The 17,911-nt window shown below is 43.8% G+C and overlaps 1 protein-coding gene across 3 annotated transcripts in view; it reads left to right on the plus strand.

Annotated features, from left to right (window-relative positions):
* LOC137433490 (BUB3-interacting and GLEBS motif-containing protein ZNF207) overlaps positions 1–17,911 on the plus strand; it is a 59,510-nt gene that overhangs the window by 15,695 nt on the left and 25,904 nt on the right. Inside the window, exons 4-9 of one of the 3 annotated variants that reach the window (XM_078785312.1) lie at positions 1,802–1,939; positions 3,695–3,790; positions 4,295–4,358; positions 13,949–14,022; positions 15,500–15,636; positions 15,855–15,929. In XM_078785312.1, the coding sequence (XP_078641438.1) occupies positions 1,802–1,939; positions 3,695–3,790; positions 4,295–4,358; positions 13,949–14,022; positions 15,500–15,636; positions 15,855–15,929 (584 nt within the window). The remainder of the gene's footprint in view (positions 1–1,801; positions 1,940–3,694; positions 3,791–4,294; positions 4,359–13,948; positions 14,023–15,499; positions 15,637–15,854; positions 15,930–17,911) is intronic. The other 2 variants (XM_078785313.1, XM_078785314.1) reach the window with 2 other exon arrangements.

Raw genomic sequence — 17,911 nt, forward strand, 5'->3', positions numbered from 1 at the left:
ATGGCTGCCACACCACGTGACCTATGACATCATAATTATCATTAAAAATATTTGCCATGGCATGTTTGTCACTCCTACCCTGAAAGTTTTGCCTCAATCAGACATGTGCTTGCTGTGAAAAACGAGGTTTAGCCCAAACGGACAACCCGAAAACATAATTCCTCCGGCCACCTTCGTGGACAGAGGCATAAAATTAACTTTCACCCTTTAAAAATCGTGTGAATAGATTATTATTCAAATATCAGCTGCTTTTTTTTTTTTTTTTGTTCGTATCCTTTTCTCAGCTGTGTTGCAAGTAGAGTGGCCTGCTTTGTGATGCTTTGAAAGACGGTATATAATCAGACATACTGTTTGATCGGGTGATTATGTATTACTGTTGTATGAATAAAATGGAAGTGATGGGAAAAAAAGGATTGAATTATAGCAAGCGTTTTCTGAATCTAATCGATATGAGAAACAAGATTGAATGAGACTCATCATTATTATGTGAAGAAGAAGATGAAGGAGGAAGAGTTTTTGTTTTTATGTAAATTGAAACCGGTCCATCTATCCTCACCTTGCTCAACTATATCACACTGTTTGCAGATTGCCTAGCATCTGAATGATAAAAAGATGGCGATCAGAATTGATGGCGAGCATACATACGGCGTATAAATCCCCTATGGGACAAATGTTGGCGGAGGGATGGACGGACGCACACATACAGGCATGCCGAGATCGAGCTCCTTTTATATTATATATAGATTGTGCAAATGTTTTATCAACATGCAAAAAGGTATATTCAGTCAGGTCAGTCTTTTGGGATTGCCACTGGTAACATGTAACCCAGTGCTATCTGCCACATTGTCTGGTTATCGGAGACTAAACTGACACCCCTCATTGGCTTTGTTAGTGGAGAGGGTGACTGTGACACCCTGCCAGGACCAAAAATAACACTTGTCAAAGGGCGGATGAGTTCCTGTAGGGGGCCCACGGCCATCCAGTAAGGAGATGGTGTCTCCTAAAAAACACCCATCTGGTTTGGACTGAATCAAGTCATACCAAAGACTTACAAATGGTACATGCTGCTTCCTTGCTTGAAAAGGATAGAGCACGGACAATCCACATCTGTTGGCATCCATGGGGAGGAGGAAATTCCTCTTGAGGAAATGCCCCGCTGAGTATGGTGAGAAAAGCGACGCCATTGTTATGACGTCGCTGGTACCCAGAGTATCCCAGGAAGTGACGCTAGTGGTGGCACTTCACCCAAGCTCAGTGGCTGTGTTAAGTGTTTGTTTCATCAGTGTGTGTTTCTGTGTTTGTAAAAGAAGGTAAATTTCAGTCGGGTAATAAGAGAGATGCTCCACCACATCCATATTTGATTAACATTAGCATAGGGAAGCAAGTGTGAGATGCGTGGCTCACTTATTTCCCTCGATGAAGTATTTGTTTCAACACGTGTCTGCCCTTGAGACATAATTCGTGCTAACATCATACGAGTATGCTGTCCATGTAGATTGAGTGTTTTAATTCGTAAATATGTTGTTAAAAGAAAAAAACATTAGAATAACACAATGTATTGAAATTATCAAGGTGGAAAAAAGAAAGAAAGAAAATAAACCTTCCTTGTCTTTGGACTATCTTTTGGTTAATTGTTTCTCTGGTCAATATGCAACTGCTGTTTCTGCCAAAGATCTTTAATAATGTGCCTCATTGAAGGATTATGTTGCAGATTCCTGCGCAAGCCTGATGCCAAAATGTCTTTTAAAAAAGTCGTTTCCCTAACATTATTGTCTTCCATTATTTTTTTGCACTGCCGAAGCTAAGAAGGGCTTGAAGACATTAAGTCAAGACAACAGTGAGGAAAGTGAAGACGACGATGCAGGCGATTCTATACCGAGTGATCCTCAACCCTCTGCTCGAGCAGTGCCAGTTCCGGCACCCATGCCCGCGATGCCCGGTTAGTACATACATTACCCCCACCCCTTCCCACTTGCCGCCACCACCGCCACCATCACCAATCTCAGTTTTTACTCATACAGTTGTAAACAAACCTCAGAGCTTACTGGATTTCACCTGTATTGGAGAGACTGCAGAACAGCCAAAAGTAGCATCAAAAATAGTTGCATTTGGTGTGGTCTCGCGTCACTGCCTGGTCAAGAAATTTCTTTACATAAGGCTCTTCAGTGTATAATGATCTAAAAAAAGAAAAGGCAGCCATAGTTTGTTGTGTAATGCTTTGTGCAGGCAAAATATTTGCACATTTGTAGCCAATTATGGTGGTTATGTGGTCCATTTGATCCAGATGTGCTGTCCAGCTGTCCCGGGCGCGGAGGCATCCACTTGTTTTTTCCAGTACAATAAATCGGATCTACTTATTAAAAGGTTTCTGACAATCGAGTGAGTGAAGAATGCGAGAGAACACCTGCATTTAATGCACCATCAAGTTAGCACTGCTCTTTGAAATGTACTCCTCACAAAAAAATTAAGCAACATCTTTTAGACTCTGAATGAAACTATAGATTGACAGTTTTGTGTGTGTGTGTGTGTGTACGAACGAACGAACGAACCGTGGCTATTGAGGACAGAAACAGAATCGGGGAAATTATAAATGCAATTCTTGATATTAGAAATTGTCCTCACCATAACCGGGCAATCTTGGAAATTCACATGTAAATCGCATTTCCCACAGAATTTGTGTACGTTTGCATGCGACTCGTATCAATACCCTCTATAATTGGCAACTCTTGTGGTTCAAGGGTGTTTCTTCGAGGCATAGCAATAACGGCCTTTGCTTCCCTGTACAATGTTCATCACAGTTATTACCTCTGCCACCGAACGTGATGGAGGTTATGTTTTCACCCCTGTCTGTTTTTTTTTCTTTGTCCTTTTGATTGTGAACAGGATGTCTCAAAAAGTTAAGGGTTCAGCTGAAATTTGGTGGCGAGGTTGGGTATGTGACAAGGACGAATCGATTCGATTTTGGTGAAGAATCGAATAGAAATCCGGATACGAGAATTTTTAAATATTTAAGTGATTCTTCACCATTGAGTGTTGGGGCAAAAAAACGATATATAGCATGATATTTCGCAAAGTTGTGGACGGATTATAACAAAACTAGGTTGAGGAGTTGGGTACGTGACGAGAACAAGCCAATTAGATTTTGGGTCAGGTCCGAATCCAGATCTGGCCTATCAGTGGGATACAAAACGTAAACTGTTCAGCATGGTGGAGGTGTGCGTTCTACTGAGTGCCGTTCTAGTTTCTAGTGCACGAAAAGGTACTATCAAACTGAACGGTTCACAGAAAGACCTCATTCGAGTCACTCGATGCTTACCTCCCTTTGAGGATTGTTGTCTTGTCATCTTTGCTAGAATGAACCGCTTTTACAACAGCACAATCTCTCCAGAATGACCTACTACATAGAGCACTCGATCATCACATTTTTGGCCCCGAGCATTCAGGACAGGCTAACTGCCAGTGGTGAGGTCCTGAAGATCGTTGCTCCCTACCCCTCTAACACGGCTCCATTGACAGCAGCACATCGAATAGACGACACAAGTGGGGGGTGAGGCATTGGCGCCATGTTCTTTTCATCGACTCCTCTAGATTCTGTTGAGGCTTCATTGATTGACATGCTAATCTGTAGACAAGGTGGTGAGCGGTTTTCTAATTTTGCCATCAGGCAGCATAATCTGGTCTCTTGATCTGACAGGAAGTGGCCCTGGTCGAAGAATGGCGCAACATCCACGAGCAAGCTCCGGATCATCGGATTTGGTCGATGACAAGACGTTTACAAGCTTGTATTGGGGTAAATGGTGGTCATATGTTATCAAAGCTATTTCTGCCAATGTAAACTTGTCTGAACTTTTGTAGACTGGCCTAGCTGCCAATTTGCATGCTCATTTCAGACAGCCATAGTGTTTTACTTAACTTTGCCGTCCACTGACATGTTTGTTTATGGAGTGTAAAGATCAATGCGGTGGTCCTTTTAAACCAGAATAGGAACGTGTTTAAATTCACCATAAAAGCAGTACAAACCTCGACTCTTGTTGCATAATTTTTTTTGTGAGGAGTGTATGTAAACACAGAATTAGGATTGCTGAAGAGTTTTTCTTCCATTGATTGGAGTTTGTGTTAAACATAAATGTACTTATTGTATGTACCATGTAAATGAGTGTGAAATCTTTTTTTTTTTAAATTAATTTTGATATTCCAAGAAGGTTGGCAGTCGTGGAGTGAGTCTGTTTGTGGGGGATGAGGCTAATTTTAATCTGGCTAGTTCTTTATTTTTCCTTTTTTTGTGTGTTCTCAGGCATGGCACCCATGATGCATGCGATGCCCCACATGATGCCCGGAATGCAGCACATGATGCCAAGGTAAGCACTTTGAATTTATCAATTGCTTTGACAGCTGAGCTTAAATCACAAGATTGTCTTATTGACTTGTTAATATTTAACACAATTTTATTTATTCTGAGCTGCCGACTGTTATGGATTGCCCATGGCAGTCATATTAAAATACGCAATTTGGTGTCTGTCTCTGTCTCTGTCTCTGTCTGATCGCTATACATTCGGTCGTTACTTATCCAATCTCATCTAAACTTGACAGGAGGACTAAGGGTGACATGATTGTGGTTTTAGCGACTTCATTTGCCTCCCCAAGTCCCTGTTGAGGTGTATAGATTGCTTATCGTGGTATTTTTCCAAAGCCGCTTCTATTAACAAAAGTAACTACAACAGCACTCTGCAGAGAGCATACCTCCGCCACGCTGAACAGTTTACGTTTTGTATCCCACTGATAGACTGACAAAACATTGCTTCAAAAAGGGGACCACGGTGCCCGAAAAAGGCCAACCCCTGCTCTGCAGGGGAAAATGGCCACTAAAGGTGGTTCTATCCCACTGATAGACCAGATTTGGATTCGGACATGAACCAAAATCAAATCGGCTTGCTCTGGTTACCTACTCAACTCGTCCACCTAGTTTTGTCACAACTCGTCCACAACTTTTTTAAATACCATGTTATTTATCGTTTTTGGCCCTATCACTCAACGGTGATGAATTGGTGAAATTTTTTTTTTTTTAACTCTCGTATCTGGATCTGGGTTCGGATCTTCAATGAAATCAAATCAATTCGTCCTTGTCATACACCCAACCTGTCCACCACGTTTTGTCCAAATTTGTCAACAACTTTTTGAAATATCATGTTTTATATTAGTTTTAGACCTACCACTCAATGGTGAAGAATCACTTTTTAAAATTCTCAGATCCGGATTTGAATCTTCACCAAAATTGAATTGGTTCTTCCTTGTCACACATCCAACCTGTCTGCCAAGGTTCATCCAAATCCATCCACAACTGTTTGAGATATCCTGTTCATAGACAGACAGCCTTTTTTTTTCTATACTCAGTCGAGGCTCGTGCAAGAGCTAAAACAGACGGGGTGAAAACATAACCTCCATACATCTTCGGTGGTGGTGGTAATAACAACACTAATGATAATAGCATGATAATGTTATTGCAATGCAAAACAATATTAATACTAACTAGAGGCGTGCGCTTTAACTACGAGCAGTTATGGCCGGGTACCAAGTCACTCCACTTTTATCCGACAAGTGAACAATGATGTCCTCTTTAAAAAATAAAATAAAATAAAACCACCTCTAGAGGCCATTTTTCCCCGCAAAGCGGGGGTTGGCCTTTTTCGGGGACCGTGGTTGTTGTTGTTTTTTGGTCCCCTTTTTGAAGCAATGTTTTACGGCCGGATGCCCTTCCTGCCGCCAACCCTTTTTGTCGCCTTTTACGACAAGCAGGGAATTACCAGTGAACTGGTACTCAATTAGCCGACCTCGGAAGGATGACAGGCTGAGTCACAACCCCCCTGGCGTTAATTCAGCGATCGACCGGGATTCGAACCCAGGATCCTAGGATCCTAAGCTGGCACCCTAGCCACGAAGCCAACACCAGGGCCTCTTTATATAACTGAATTCAGAATTGGATTAAAATAAATCCAGATTCAAAGTATATATTTTTTTAAATGGCTGCCTGACCATGGACCTATGATGTTCAAATTATCGAACTATATTGCCAGACTCGTTGATCATGTGTGTGAAGTTTCACATCGATGTAGTAAGCCGTTCCCCTCCCTAGGGGGGTTTTCCTCCTTGGACAAACACCATGTTAAGGTGTATAAATAGCTTGTCATCTGATTCTGTGGGGCACCCCTTCTGGAAGTGAAAAATAGAATGACTAGAACTGCCACTTTATAACTGCTGGCAGTGATGACTGGTTTCCTCCGCCTTCCCGCTTTCATGCAACTCCGCTTTCACATTATTATTATTATTTTTCTCCATCAATTTATCCCTAGAATGGTGCTCAAGAAATTTTATCTTGATGGAGGCACATATGACATCTTCATTCACATGGGTTATTCTCCATGGATAGTTCTTTACAATGAGGCATGTCTCAATATTTTCTACGCAGCGCTTTTTGAGATATCGTGGTGCAAAGTTTTTCGGTTTTTCCAAGACAGCGCCTGTATGATGTCACCTGTAACGTCATAATTACCATTGAAAGATTCATAACATGCCGAGGCGCACCTATGGTGAAAATTTCCTGTCAATCGGTGTAATGACTGCAGATAAAATGATTAAAAAAAAAAAAAAACCTGAAAAATGGCAGTGCCAGAATCATTGGCATGGCCTGAGAAGCTCATGCAGAGTTTCTTCTTTTTCACACAATAGCAACTTCTAGCTTCCAGACCGTATAACCAATCATCTTGAAATTGCACACTTGTTTCACTTCATGACTTCCACTTTATTATAAAGTTTCATGTCAATCAATGCAGCAGTTCAAGAGATATAATTTAAAAAAATATTTTCGTTGAAGTATTTATTACTGCCATTCCATGTGGGCTATTGCAAATTCCAAAATGGCATGTTAGTATGCCAACATGGGGAAAATAATTGTGAAGTTTCCATTTGATATGATAAAAAAATGAGGGAGGAGATAGGTTTTAAACTTTATGCTTAAAAACGTCATAACTCTGAAACCATTTGACGTATGATGTCATCAAGTTTTTGTTTGGCATGGGTATGCGATTATGCATGCAAAGTTTGGCCTCGATCTGTGCAGCCGTTGCGGAGAAGGTGTTTTCGTGTTTTTCCACGAAAAACAATATGGCGGCCGAACTATGTGATGTATGATGTCAATTTTTTTAACCTAAATTTTTTTTAACCTGACGTCATGTAAAAAAAATATCATGTTCGTGGGACCAAGGGATCTATTTGTCGAATTCTAACCTCGTAACGTTAGCACTTTTAATATCCTAAATAAACGTGTTTTTTGGTCCCATTGCAGAGTTCTTTAGAATGAGCCATGACTCATTTTTTTCCATTGAGCCGTTTCGGAGATATAGAGGGGCAAAGTTGAATGTGTTTTCCAAGATGGCGCCCATACCACGTGACCTATACCATAATTTGGCCGGCATTTCTGTCTTACCCAAATTACCACTTTATCCTGGTGACTAACTTACTGGTCGCTGAGGCATTTTTGTTAATACATGGTCTATGCTCGTGGAAGATGGTCTAGGCTTTTAATACATGGTCTAGGAAGAGCTGCTGTGTCTACCTCTTTATGAGCTGTGACTTGTTTGCTCAGCCTGCGCGAACAGGCCTGTTGGTATTGGCTTGGGTGGTGAGGCCCACAAAGTAGCTGAGGTCAGGACGGATCAGCTGGTGGTAGGCCAGAAATGTAATATTTCAGGTTTGGAAAGTGCTGGCCACGGGTGTCGTTTGGTTCATTGGTTCAAAACCGGGCATTTGATTGACCAGGTGGTGGCACCGGGGGTAGGAGCTGAGAAGCCAAAGGGCATTAGAGCTGAAGAGTTGCAGAAAGCACTGCAGTGGCCACTCGTTCATTTTATTTTTCAATGTACATTATTTTTGTCCCCCACCCTCCGACAATGTTGGAGACAGGGGGACATTAAAATGAGCTCTGACTGAATGACTGGCCGATCATCCGCCAATGGTCTTTTGTGTACGCGCTATTTCTAAAAACGTTGAACGTTTCGCTTTAATGTTGCAGATATCTATACCTCATGAGTCATGACATTATCTCATATCTCAACCTGATTAGATCATGGCTGTGATTGGCTGAATTATGTTGCCATGCCAACCATCTAGTTGGCTTGTGCATGTGATATTTCAAAAATTGTTCAATACTTAGCTTTCACATTACACAGCAGATCTATTCCTCATACCACCCAAAAGGTGCATGTTCCAGACTCTAGAGTCTCAGCCCCTTGGCACTTTTGAATTTGCTACCAGAACTTCTGTCACAATGACAGTCTTTATTTAGCCTGAGTTGCTGCATGGCCACACAATGATATAAAGTGATAAAACACCCCAAATCCACCTCTTTCAATCCCCAACTCCTTTCCTGAAATTCCGAGGAGTGTTCATTTGTTTTATACTGCGTACCCCTCCATCCTCCCCCAGCCCTGTCCCTTTCACAGATCTACCGACGTCCATGTTCTCTACTGTTGTGCTTGTGTGCTTCCCTCTATCTCCCCCTCTTGTCTCCTGCTCCCTTCATTGTATGTTTTATGTGCCTGTGCATGTTTTCATGTTCAATGTGTTAGCTCTTACACGAGCCTTGATTCTGTAGACAAAAAAAAAATTAAGTGAAAGTACAAGACTGCTCAGTTTTAGAAAGTGAAAGTACAAGACCTTCCGTGAAAGTGAAAGTACCCTTCCGTTTCCGGTCTTGCTGGCGAGGGTTCGTTTATTCTCAGCTCTCCACGCTATCCATCAAAATCGAAGTTAAGTAATTGTTCCCATTTGTATTTTCGTTGTAACTGTATTTATTTTATGGTGTATATATTGTCTCCCGATGAAGATTTTCGGTGCAAATCTTTCATACCTGTATTGAAAATCGTGTTAATTCGTGTCGTGTCTTGAGGCCTTGTACAGTGTACACTGTCCAACCTTGAGGCTTTGTTTTTCTCTCAGCGGTCCATCGTTTGTGATCCAATAACTTTCGTTCTCTGTTTTCCCAGTCTTTTCACCCCATAGCCTACTTCCTTATGTAAATCTCAACTCAAAAAAAACAAAAAAAAAACATTTCCTTCTCTGTTCTCATTCGTTTATTCATTCTTATTCGTTCGTTCGTTCTTCGACCACGTGTTTCTCCCCCATTTCCCCAGATAGATTGTCAAATTTCAACTCGTTATTTTATCGTCCATGCGTTATTGTTTGATTATAGTTAGTTTTGGTTTGAATTTCCTGTAACTCGTAATTAATTAATCGTGTTCTGCTCCTCGTGTGCCGCCTTGTAGTTGTACCCCCGTCGGTGTTTGTTAACTTAAGCGTGTTTTGCTTGGCTCTTAGTTTTTTCCCTTCTACCCCGAACATAATACTCTGTCTCACGTTCTAAATCCCCACCCCCCCCCACCCCCCCAAAAAACAAAAAAACCAAAAAAAAACTTATTTTCCTTTCTCCACGTGTACTGTTGTCTCATCCTGTATTTTCTGTCCAGGTGTGCTGTTCGCCCCGCCCCCATTATCTCCTTGCCATCCCCCGTTTGCCCTGTTCACGTGACTTGTGGTGGTCCCTCTCGGCTCTCCCCCCGTTGGTATTTTGTGCATATAAGATTGTTCATGGTTCTGTTTAAATATTATTTAAATATGTTTAACCTTTCCCCTTCAGTGTTTTACTCAGTGGTATTTTACAACGCGCTGTTTTTCTTCCTATTTAAAAGGCTTTTCTCAATTTCCTCTCCATCTCATTCCACGTCAAAAAAAAGAAATTCAATATCTTATACGTCTCCCTCACTACATGGTCTAAATTCACATTCATTCCATCCCTCCTCCATCGTTCTGAATCGGATTGCTAACTTGAAAATCACAACAAACCCAATTTGTTTTCAATGTTCGTCTTTCATTAATCATCCACTTTCTAAACTCCCCTCTTGCCCCTCCCATCCAAATCCCCCCCCCCCCTTTGCACCTACACTCCTAAACTCCCCCCTTGCCCCTCCACTCTTAAACTCCCCCCTTGCCCCTCCACTCCTGAACTCCCCCCTTGCCCTTCCCCTCCTAAACTCCCCCCTTGCCCCTCCCCTCCAAATCCCCCCCTTGCCCCTCCACTCCTGAACTCCCCCTTGCCCTTCCCCTCCTAAACTCCCCCCTTGCCCCTCCCCTCCAAATCCCCCCCCTCGCCCCTACACTCCTAAACTCCCCCCTTGCCCCTCCACTTCTAAACTTCCCCCTTGCCCCTTCCCTCCTAAACTCCCCCCTTGCCCGTCCCCTCCTAAACTCCCCCCTCACTCCTCCCCTTCAAAACTCCCCCCCAACCCCTCCCATTCAAATCTCCCCCCATACCATTCCTCTCCAATTCTCCCTCCTCCCCCCTCCTCCTCAAAGCTGCCTCCTCCCCACTTCATCTCCCTTCTATCTCATACCTCCACCCCCCCCCCAACCTTCTACTTTCCTCTGCCCCCCCCTCAAACAACTTCTCACTGTGCCTCATCCCTTCACCATCAAACCGTTCATCCTCCTCATCCTTCCCTTTCTTGGAACTCTTCTGCAATCTCTGACACACTATCAACTGCTCTCCCTACCTCCCCCTCTCATCCTTCATTTTACCCTACTCCTCCTCCCCTCCCCTCCCCTCCCCTGTCCTGTACCCGATGCTCCCCCTCTCTCTTCATTAACGGTATGGACCTCAAACATCCGGGGCCTTCGCTCAAACATGACTGATCTCTCCATACAGGTTGCTTCTGACAATCCAGACTTGATCTGCTTAACAGAGACTTTCCTCCTTCAAGATGTCTCTGATTCCTTAATATCTCTTCCTGGTTACTCCCTTCTCCGGTATGATAGACCTGAGCCTCGGCCTGGTGGTGGGGTGGCTATCTTTATCAAAAACTCTCTTCCTTACTCTCCTTGCACTGCCCTCTCTCCTCCTCACCCCCAGGAGAACCTCTGGCTACGGCATCCTCTCCGCTCCCACCTTTTGTTCATATGTGTTCTGTACCGTCCCCCAAACAGTGATGACTCGATCTACATTTCACTGTCTGACAACATGGACCAACTTCTATCCACTCATCCCAACTCTCTCTTCCTCATATGTGGTGACTTCAACTGTCATCATGCCACCTGGTTGGGTGTGGGTTCCTCTCTCACCAGTCATGGCACCTCAGCAAAGGACTTCTGTGACTCACTGGGATTGACACAATCTGTCAATTTCCCGACCTGGATCTCAGCCAATGGAGTATCTTCTCTTCTAGACTTGGTTATGACAAACTTCCCTGCTAATGTCTGCTGCTCTTCTTCTGCTCCAATCGGTTCTTCTGATCATGTGCTTGTCAAAGTGGACATCTCTCTGGCCATTCTCAGAGAGCCTCCTCAGCGTCGACGAGTCTGGCATTTCACTCAGGCCGACTGGGACGGTCTTCAAGCAGCCATCAATCGTCTGGATTGGTCTCCCATCTCCACTGCCTCTGACATCAATTCTTCCTGGGAATTCTTCCAAAGCAAACTGATCTCTCTCATGTGCAGATTTATCCCATCTCGCCTTCAGTTGTCTTACCCTTCCTCCCGTCCATGGTACACTGAATCTTGTGGTGAGGCAGTTGCCCTGAAACAACTTGCCTTTGCCTCTTGGAAGGCTAATCCAACTGAAGGCAATCTCAGTTCCTTCCACCAAGCTCGGAACAAGTGTGTGTCTACCCTCAGGAGTGCCAGGAAGCACTATCTCTCCTCACTCAAGAATGAACTCTCAAACCTGTCTCCTTCCTCCAAATCCTGGTGGCGTCTGGTCAAATCCGTTTCTGGTGTTTGTTCCCCCTCCATCCCCTCCCTTACCTCAAATGGCCACACAGTTGACATCGCACGTGACAAAGCCGAATGCCTCAACTCTGTGTTTGCCTCAAAATCCTTAGTCCCAAACCCATCTCTCTCTGTTCCCACCTTTCCCAGTCGAACCCAACTGCTCCTGGACTCTGTGTCCTACTCTCCTGACAAGGTGGAGGAGTTTTTGTCAAACCTCGACTCTGATTCTGCAACTGGACCAGACGGCATCAGCCCACGGGTCCTAAAATCCTGCTCTGCCGCTCTATCTCACCCTCTCTCTGTTCTTTTCACCCTATCTTTTGCTCAAGGTCATCTGCCAGCATCCTGGAAATCAGCAAACATTACCGCTTTACACAAAAAAGGTGCAAAAACAGATCCTTGCAATTACAGACCAATCAGCCTGCTCCCAATTATCAGCAAAGTCATGGAATCCATCATTGCTTCGGATATGAAATCTTTCCTCTTCTCCAATGGCTTGATCTCTGATCATCAATTTGGTTTCAGACCAGGTCACTCTACTCTGGACATGCTGCTTCTGCTGTCTCAACAATGGATGGAGGTCCTCAATGCCAAACAGGAAATCAGAGCTGTCTCCCTTGACATATCACGTGCCTTCGATACGGTCTGGCACCCAGCTCTGCTCACCAAACTCTCCTCCTATGGTATCCATGGAAATCTCCATGCATGGCTTGCGGACTTCCTCTCTGGTCGTAGTCAACATGTGGCCCTGAATGGATTTCTCTCATCTCCCCTTCCTGTTCAGGCTGGAGTTCCCCAAGGCAGTGTGCTGGGCCCTGTGCTTTTTCTGTTCTTTATCAATGATCTCTCTGACTCTCTGGAAAATCCTCTCTATCTCTTTGCTGATGACTCCACTCTCTGCCGCTCCATTCCTCTTCCCTCAGATCGGCAGTCTGCAGCCTCCTCACTCTCTGAAGACCTGGACAAAATCACAGACTGGTCAAACAAGTGGAACATGTCTTTCAATCCTGACAAATCTCACACTCTTACTATGTCTCTCCGAAAAGATCGACTGGACAACCCTCCCATCTACTTTCTCAACAATCCTCTCCAAGAAGTTCTGTCGCTCAAGCTTTTGGGTCTCACTATCTGCCATGATCTTTCTTGTGAAAACCACATTTCCAAGCTGGCCTCCAAAGCCAGTCGCCGACTGGGCATCCTCTGTCGTGCGAAGTCCTTCCTAGGCACACCTGAGCTCCTCACCACATACAAGGCTTTCATCTGCAGCTCAATGGAATACTGTTCTCCCCTATGGGCTGGTGCTCCTGCCTCACACCTGGCTCGGCTTCACGCTGTTGAATCCAAAGCTTTCAGAATCATTGGAATCTCCCGCGATGAAGCTATCTCTGAGGGCCTTTCACTCACTCACCGCAGGCAGGTAGGTGGTCTTTCTGTCTTCTACCGACTCCTCTCCGGCCTTGCTCCCCCAGCTCTCTCTGTGCTCTGTCCCCCAAATATTCCTACAGGTCGCACAAGATCCGCCAGCCACCCTCTGATGGTTAAACTGCCGAAATCTCGGCTCTCTGCCCACCTTCACTCTTTCATTCCTCTTTTCTCCCGCCTCTGGAACAAACTCCCACACTCACTTCAATCACACTCCTCCCTCCAGGTCTTTAAAACAGCTGTTCACCACCATCTCTTATCTTCCCCCATCCAAAACCTTGATCTTTTCTACCCCCACTAATTCACCCCAGATCCACCTTGTTTGAAATTCCAACTTCTTTCCTGGAAGTCCTGGCAGTGTCCATATGGTTTATACCTCTCCCACCCCCCCCCCCCCCCCCTTCCCATGCCTCCACCCCAAAGCCCTCTCCCTCCCACAGTTCTCTCGATGTCTCCATGTCTCTCGGCCCCTGCTCTCAAATGTTGTGTTTGTGTCCTTCCCCCTCTCTCCCCATCTTGTCTACCGCTCCCGATGTTATTTGTTTTGTGTGTCTGTTTGTCTTTCTGTGTGATTAATGTTCGCTCTTTCACGAGCCTCGATCTTGTATACAATAAAAAAGAAAATAAGGAAAAAAAAAAGACTGCTCAGATTTACCCAAATTGGTTATGATGACCATTTTTCTGTATCTTTTTTTTGTTTTTCTTCCTTTAGGATGATGCCTATGATGCCCTCGGCACATGGGATACCTCCGGTGTTGCATCATTCAGTACCACCAGGCATACCAGGTGAAAGCACAAAGAAATCACATGTACTTTGTAATCCAGCAATCAAACTTGAAACATTATTCAGACCGGATAGTACAACTGTCTATGATGGACACCCGTCATGGAACTCAGAATCTGGTACCTTCAAGCCGATGTCCAAAGCGTTTGCTCAGACTAAGGATTTGCTCGTCTCGCTCTCAGTAGATTGTGAGCTTCAGTCTTTTAATACAATGGTTTAAGGTTCTAATATTGCGATATTGAGCATTTCATTAACCCACTTCACTCCATCGGTGCTTGATCAAATTCATTAATTTTGCAAAGCACTCCTCAGTTTTCTGTATAAATCCAAAGAAGGTCAACTCAATTCATTCTCATTTCCTCCCACCTCTGGAACTGTCTTTTAGTTTTTGTCTGGTCTTGTTACTTTACTTCTTTCAACCATTTAATGTGTCAGATCACCACCTTAACTCTAATTGCGCTGGGGGGGGGGGGGGGAGGGGGGAGGCATAGGTGGCTCCCCTTCAACATTTCTTTGCAATTTTGTTTCAGCCACTGGGGGGATTTAAAATTCTCTCATGACTTTTTTTTCTCCAGGGTCTTGCGAGCATTGTAGGTTTCTGTGCAAAATGCATAAAACTAGCATCTTGCATAACTTCAGTGGTGAGAAAAAGTTTGAACCCTTCAGAATTTTCTTTATTTATGCATAAATTTGACCTAAAATGTGATCAGATCGTCATCTTGGTCCTAATAATAGATAAAGAGAGCCTTGTCGACAATAATAAATCGACAAATTAACATATTATAAAAAATTATTTTTTACCGTCTCGTTCATTATGTGCACATATTCAAGTTCATTGGACCATCAGTTTCTGAGATCTGGGAGGGGGGGGGGGGGGGGAGGGTGGGTGTAGTGAGGGGTGGGTGGGTTTTGGGGCATGGTAGCCCTTCAACAACATGCCCTTCTCTTCCTACAATTGATTTTGACCCCATTCCTCCTCCCTCCTCCTCCTCCTCCTCCTCTTCTATTCTAAAACTGTCATTTCGCTATTTCATGAACTACGATGTCAGCATTCAATAATATTTGATTTCACTTAAAATATAACCTGAGCATTGTTGCTTTATCTTCCACCCAATATGGAGTGCTATTCTATGCCCCTGCAATATGGAGTCCTGCCTTGCTTAGATATTTAACACAATGTTAACCATGGTTGACTTTACTGAAAGTCTTCTTTTTATTTTCTTTTATTTGGATGGTGTTGGGGGTCGGTTGAAGGGAATGTTGATATAATGATTGTTCAGCATGTTAACAGGGATGCAAGCCCTGTTTCTTGAAGAAAGCAACACCAATATATTTATTTGATACATGGATTGAAATTGAGCAAGATGTCAAGTCGGAGCAACCAGCTGTTTATGAAATGAAAGCTGTTTATTAAATAAGAGGTTATCTTATTAAATGAAACAACATCTGAATGTCACATCCCCTCTGTACTGCGTACAGGGTACCTGCCTCACCCAGGGATGATTCCTGTTTCGTCTCAGCCCAATGGTCCATGCCCTCCTGGTGGCCTCATGGGTGCCAGCCCTCCAGGACTACCTCCCCCCTCAACGAAACCTCTCTTCCCCAGTGTGATGCAGGTGTGTGTGGCACATCAACCATTGGGCCATGTAGATGCACACTTAAATAAACCAGTTGGCCAATGGGAGTGAGTGCAATTTTGCACACTCAAAAGAAAAACGTTTTTTACACTTTGCACCTTGTATTTTATTCTCCTGCTTCACCAGCAAAGTCATTCATTCTCCTGGGCATTAAAAGCTTTTATTTACGAAGGGCTTATGACTTTTTCTGCCTCTAGGCAGCTTCGATTCAGGCTTCTGGGGCTTCTGCTCCTGTCTCTGCATCTTTCTCCTCCAGTTCAAAGACTGCTCAAGTAAGAAACCTTTCCTGCTGACTCCGGGCACTTCCATTGGCAGGATACCACCATCACCTTTTCGTAGTTTTATTCTTCTTCAACCACTTATCCTTCACATGTTATTCTCTATTCTCATTAAACCATGGGGCACCAGGATTGACTTGCAGAAAGTTTGTACGAGAGATATAATTGACTACCTGGCTGTGTGTAGAATTATTAAATTATCATCTTTTGATTTGCGTTTCATGTTCATGGAATTTATTTTTATTTTATTTCTTTCACTGATTGCTGTGCAAGTTTTTTTTGGGGGTTTTTTTAAAAACTATTTTGTTGGGGGGTGGGGGTAGGGGGTGTGTTTTGTGTGGTGCTCCATTTTTGTAGGTACACAAGGAACTTTGATGCAGGAGGAGGCCATTTGGCTCATCAAGCCTGCGCTGCATCAACACATTAATTAAATGTAATAGTTTATCAATTTGAATTGGGGGGGGGGGGGGGGGTGGAGTGTGGAATTGGGGATGGCAACGATGGGGATAGACATTAACCACCAGGATGGTGTATATACGAGTGTGTATGTATAGATATATACAGTCACGTGAAAAAGTAAGTACACCCCATGTAAAGTTTTGACTTTTTCAACATATTTCAACATACAGCTATTTGATCTTCATTTCAACAATATTGATAGATAAAAGTGATATAATATCATGAAACATTTACATTTTGTAGTCCATTGTATAATTTAAAGAAACATAAATGCAAATTTCGCATGTGGAAAAAGTAAGTACACCCTTGGATCTAATAGGTGGTATTGCCCCCTTTGGCAGAAACAACCTCAAGTAGGCGTTTCTTATAACTGTATACCAATCTCTGACCGACTGGGAGAAATTTTTGCCCACTCCTCCATGCAGAATTCTTTCAGCTGTGTGGTGTTTGAGGGATTTCTTGCATGCACAGCTCGTTTCAAATCCCCCCACAACATCTCGATGGGATTTAGATCCGGGCTTTGACTTGGCCATTCCAGAGCCCTCCATTTCTTTCTTTTCAGCCATTCCTTGGTGGATTTACTGGTATGTTTAAGGTCATTGTCAAGTTGCAAGGTCCACCTTCGGTTGAGCTTCAACTTTCTGACAGATGGCCTCACATTATCCTCAAGCACCCTCTGGTACAATGAAGAATTCATAGTGGATTCTATGATGGTGAGCTGCCCAGGCCCTGATGCTCCAAACCATAATATTTCCACCACCATGCTTTACAGTTGGTATCAGGTTCTTGTGGTCAAATGCTGTCTTTGGTTTTCGCCAAACATGTCTTCTGGTACTGTGGCCAAATAGCTCTACCTTTGACTCATCTGTCCAGAGCACATTGTTCCAGAAGTGCTGGTCTTTGCCTCGGTGTTCATTGGCAAACTTTAGTCTTGCCCTGATGTTCTTTCTGGAGAGCAAAGGTTTCCTCCTGGCACACTTCCCATGTAGATCAAATTTGTGCAGCCTCTTTCTAATGGTAGACTCGTGCACTTTGACATCAACAGTGGTAAGAGCTACCTGTAGGTCCCGTGATGACATTCTGGGGTTCTTCGAGACTACTTTCAGCATCTTGCGGTGTGCTCTCGGGCTGAACTTGCTGGGGCGGCCTGGCCTGAACAAGTTGGCAGTTGTGTGGAATCTTCTCCATTTGTAAATGATCTTCCGCACAGTCGAATGATTGATTTCATATTGTTTGGAGATCTTTTTAAATCACTTCCCAGACTCGTAGGCATCTCTAACCTTCTTTCTGAAGGCCTCAGAAAGCTCTTTTGATCTAGGCATGGTGACGCCGCACACTTCAACAGCAAAGAGCAACCCAAACGAAATGTCTGAGGTTTAAATAAGACAGGTTCATCCAAGATCCTCTCGAACGATGTTCTAATCATCTGCACCTGAGCTGGTGCACCTGATTCTAATTTTAGGTATTTGAAGTAGTGATGAATGTAGGGGTGTACTTACTTTTTCCACGTGCGAAAT

This window comes from Myxine glutinosa, chromosome 10 (assembly GCF_964187855.1).
Source record: "Myxine glutinosa chromosome 10, kmMyxGlut1.1, whole genome shotgun sequence".
In the NCBI taxonomy this organism is placed as follows: Eukaryota; Metazoa; Chordata; class Myxini; order Myxiniformes; family Myxinidae; genus Myxine; species Myxine glutinosa.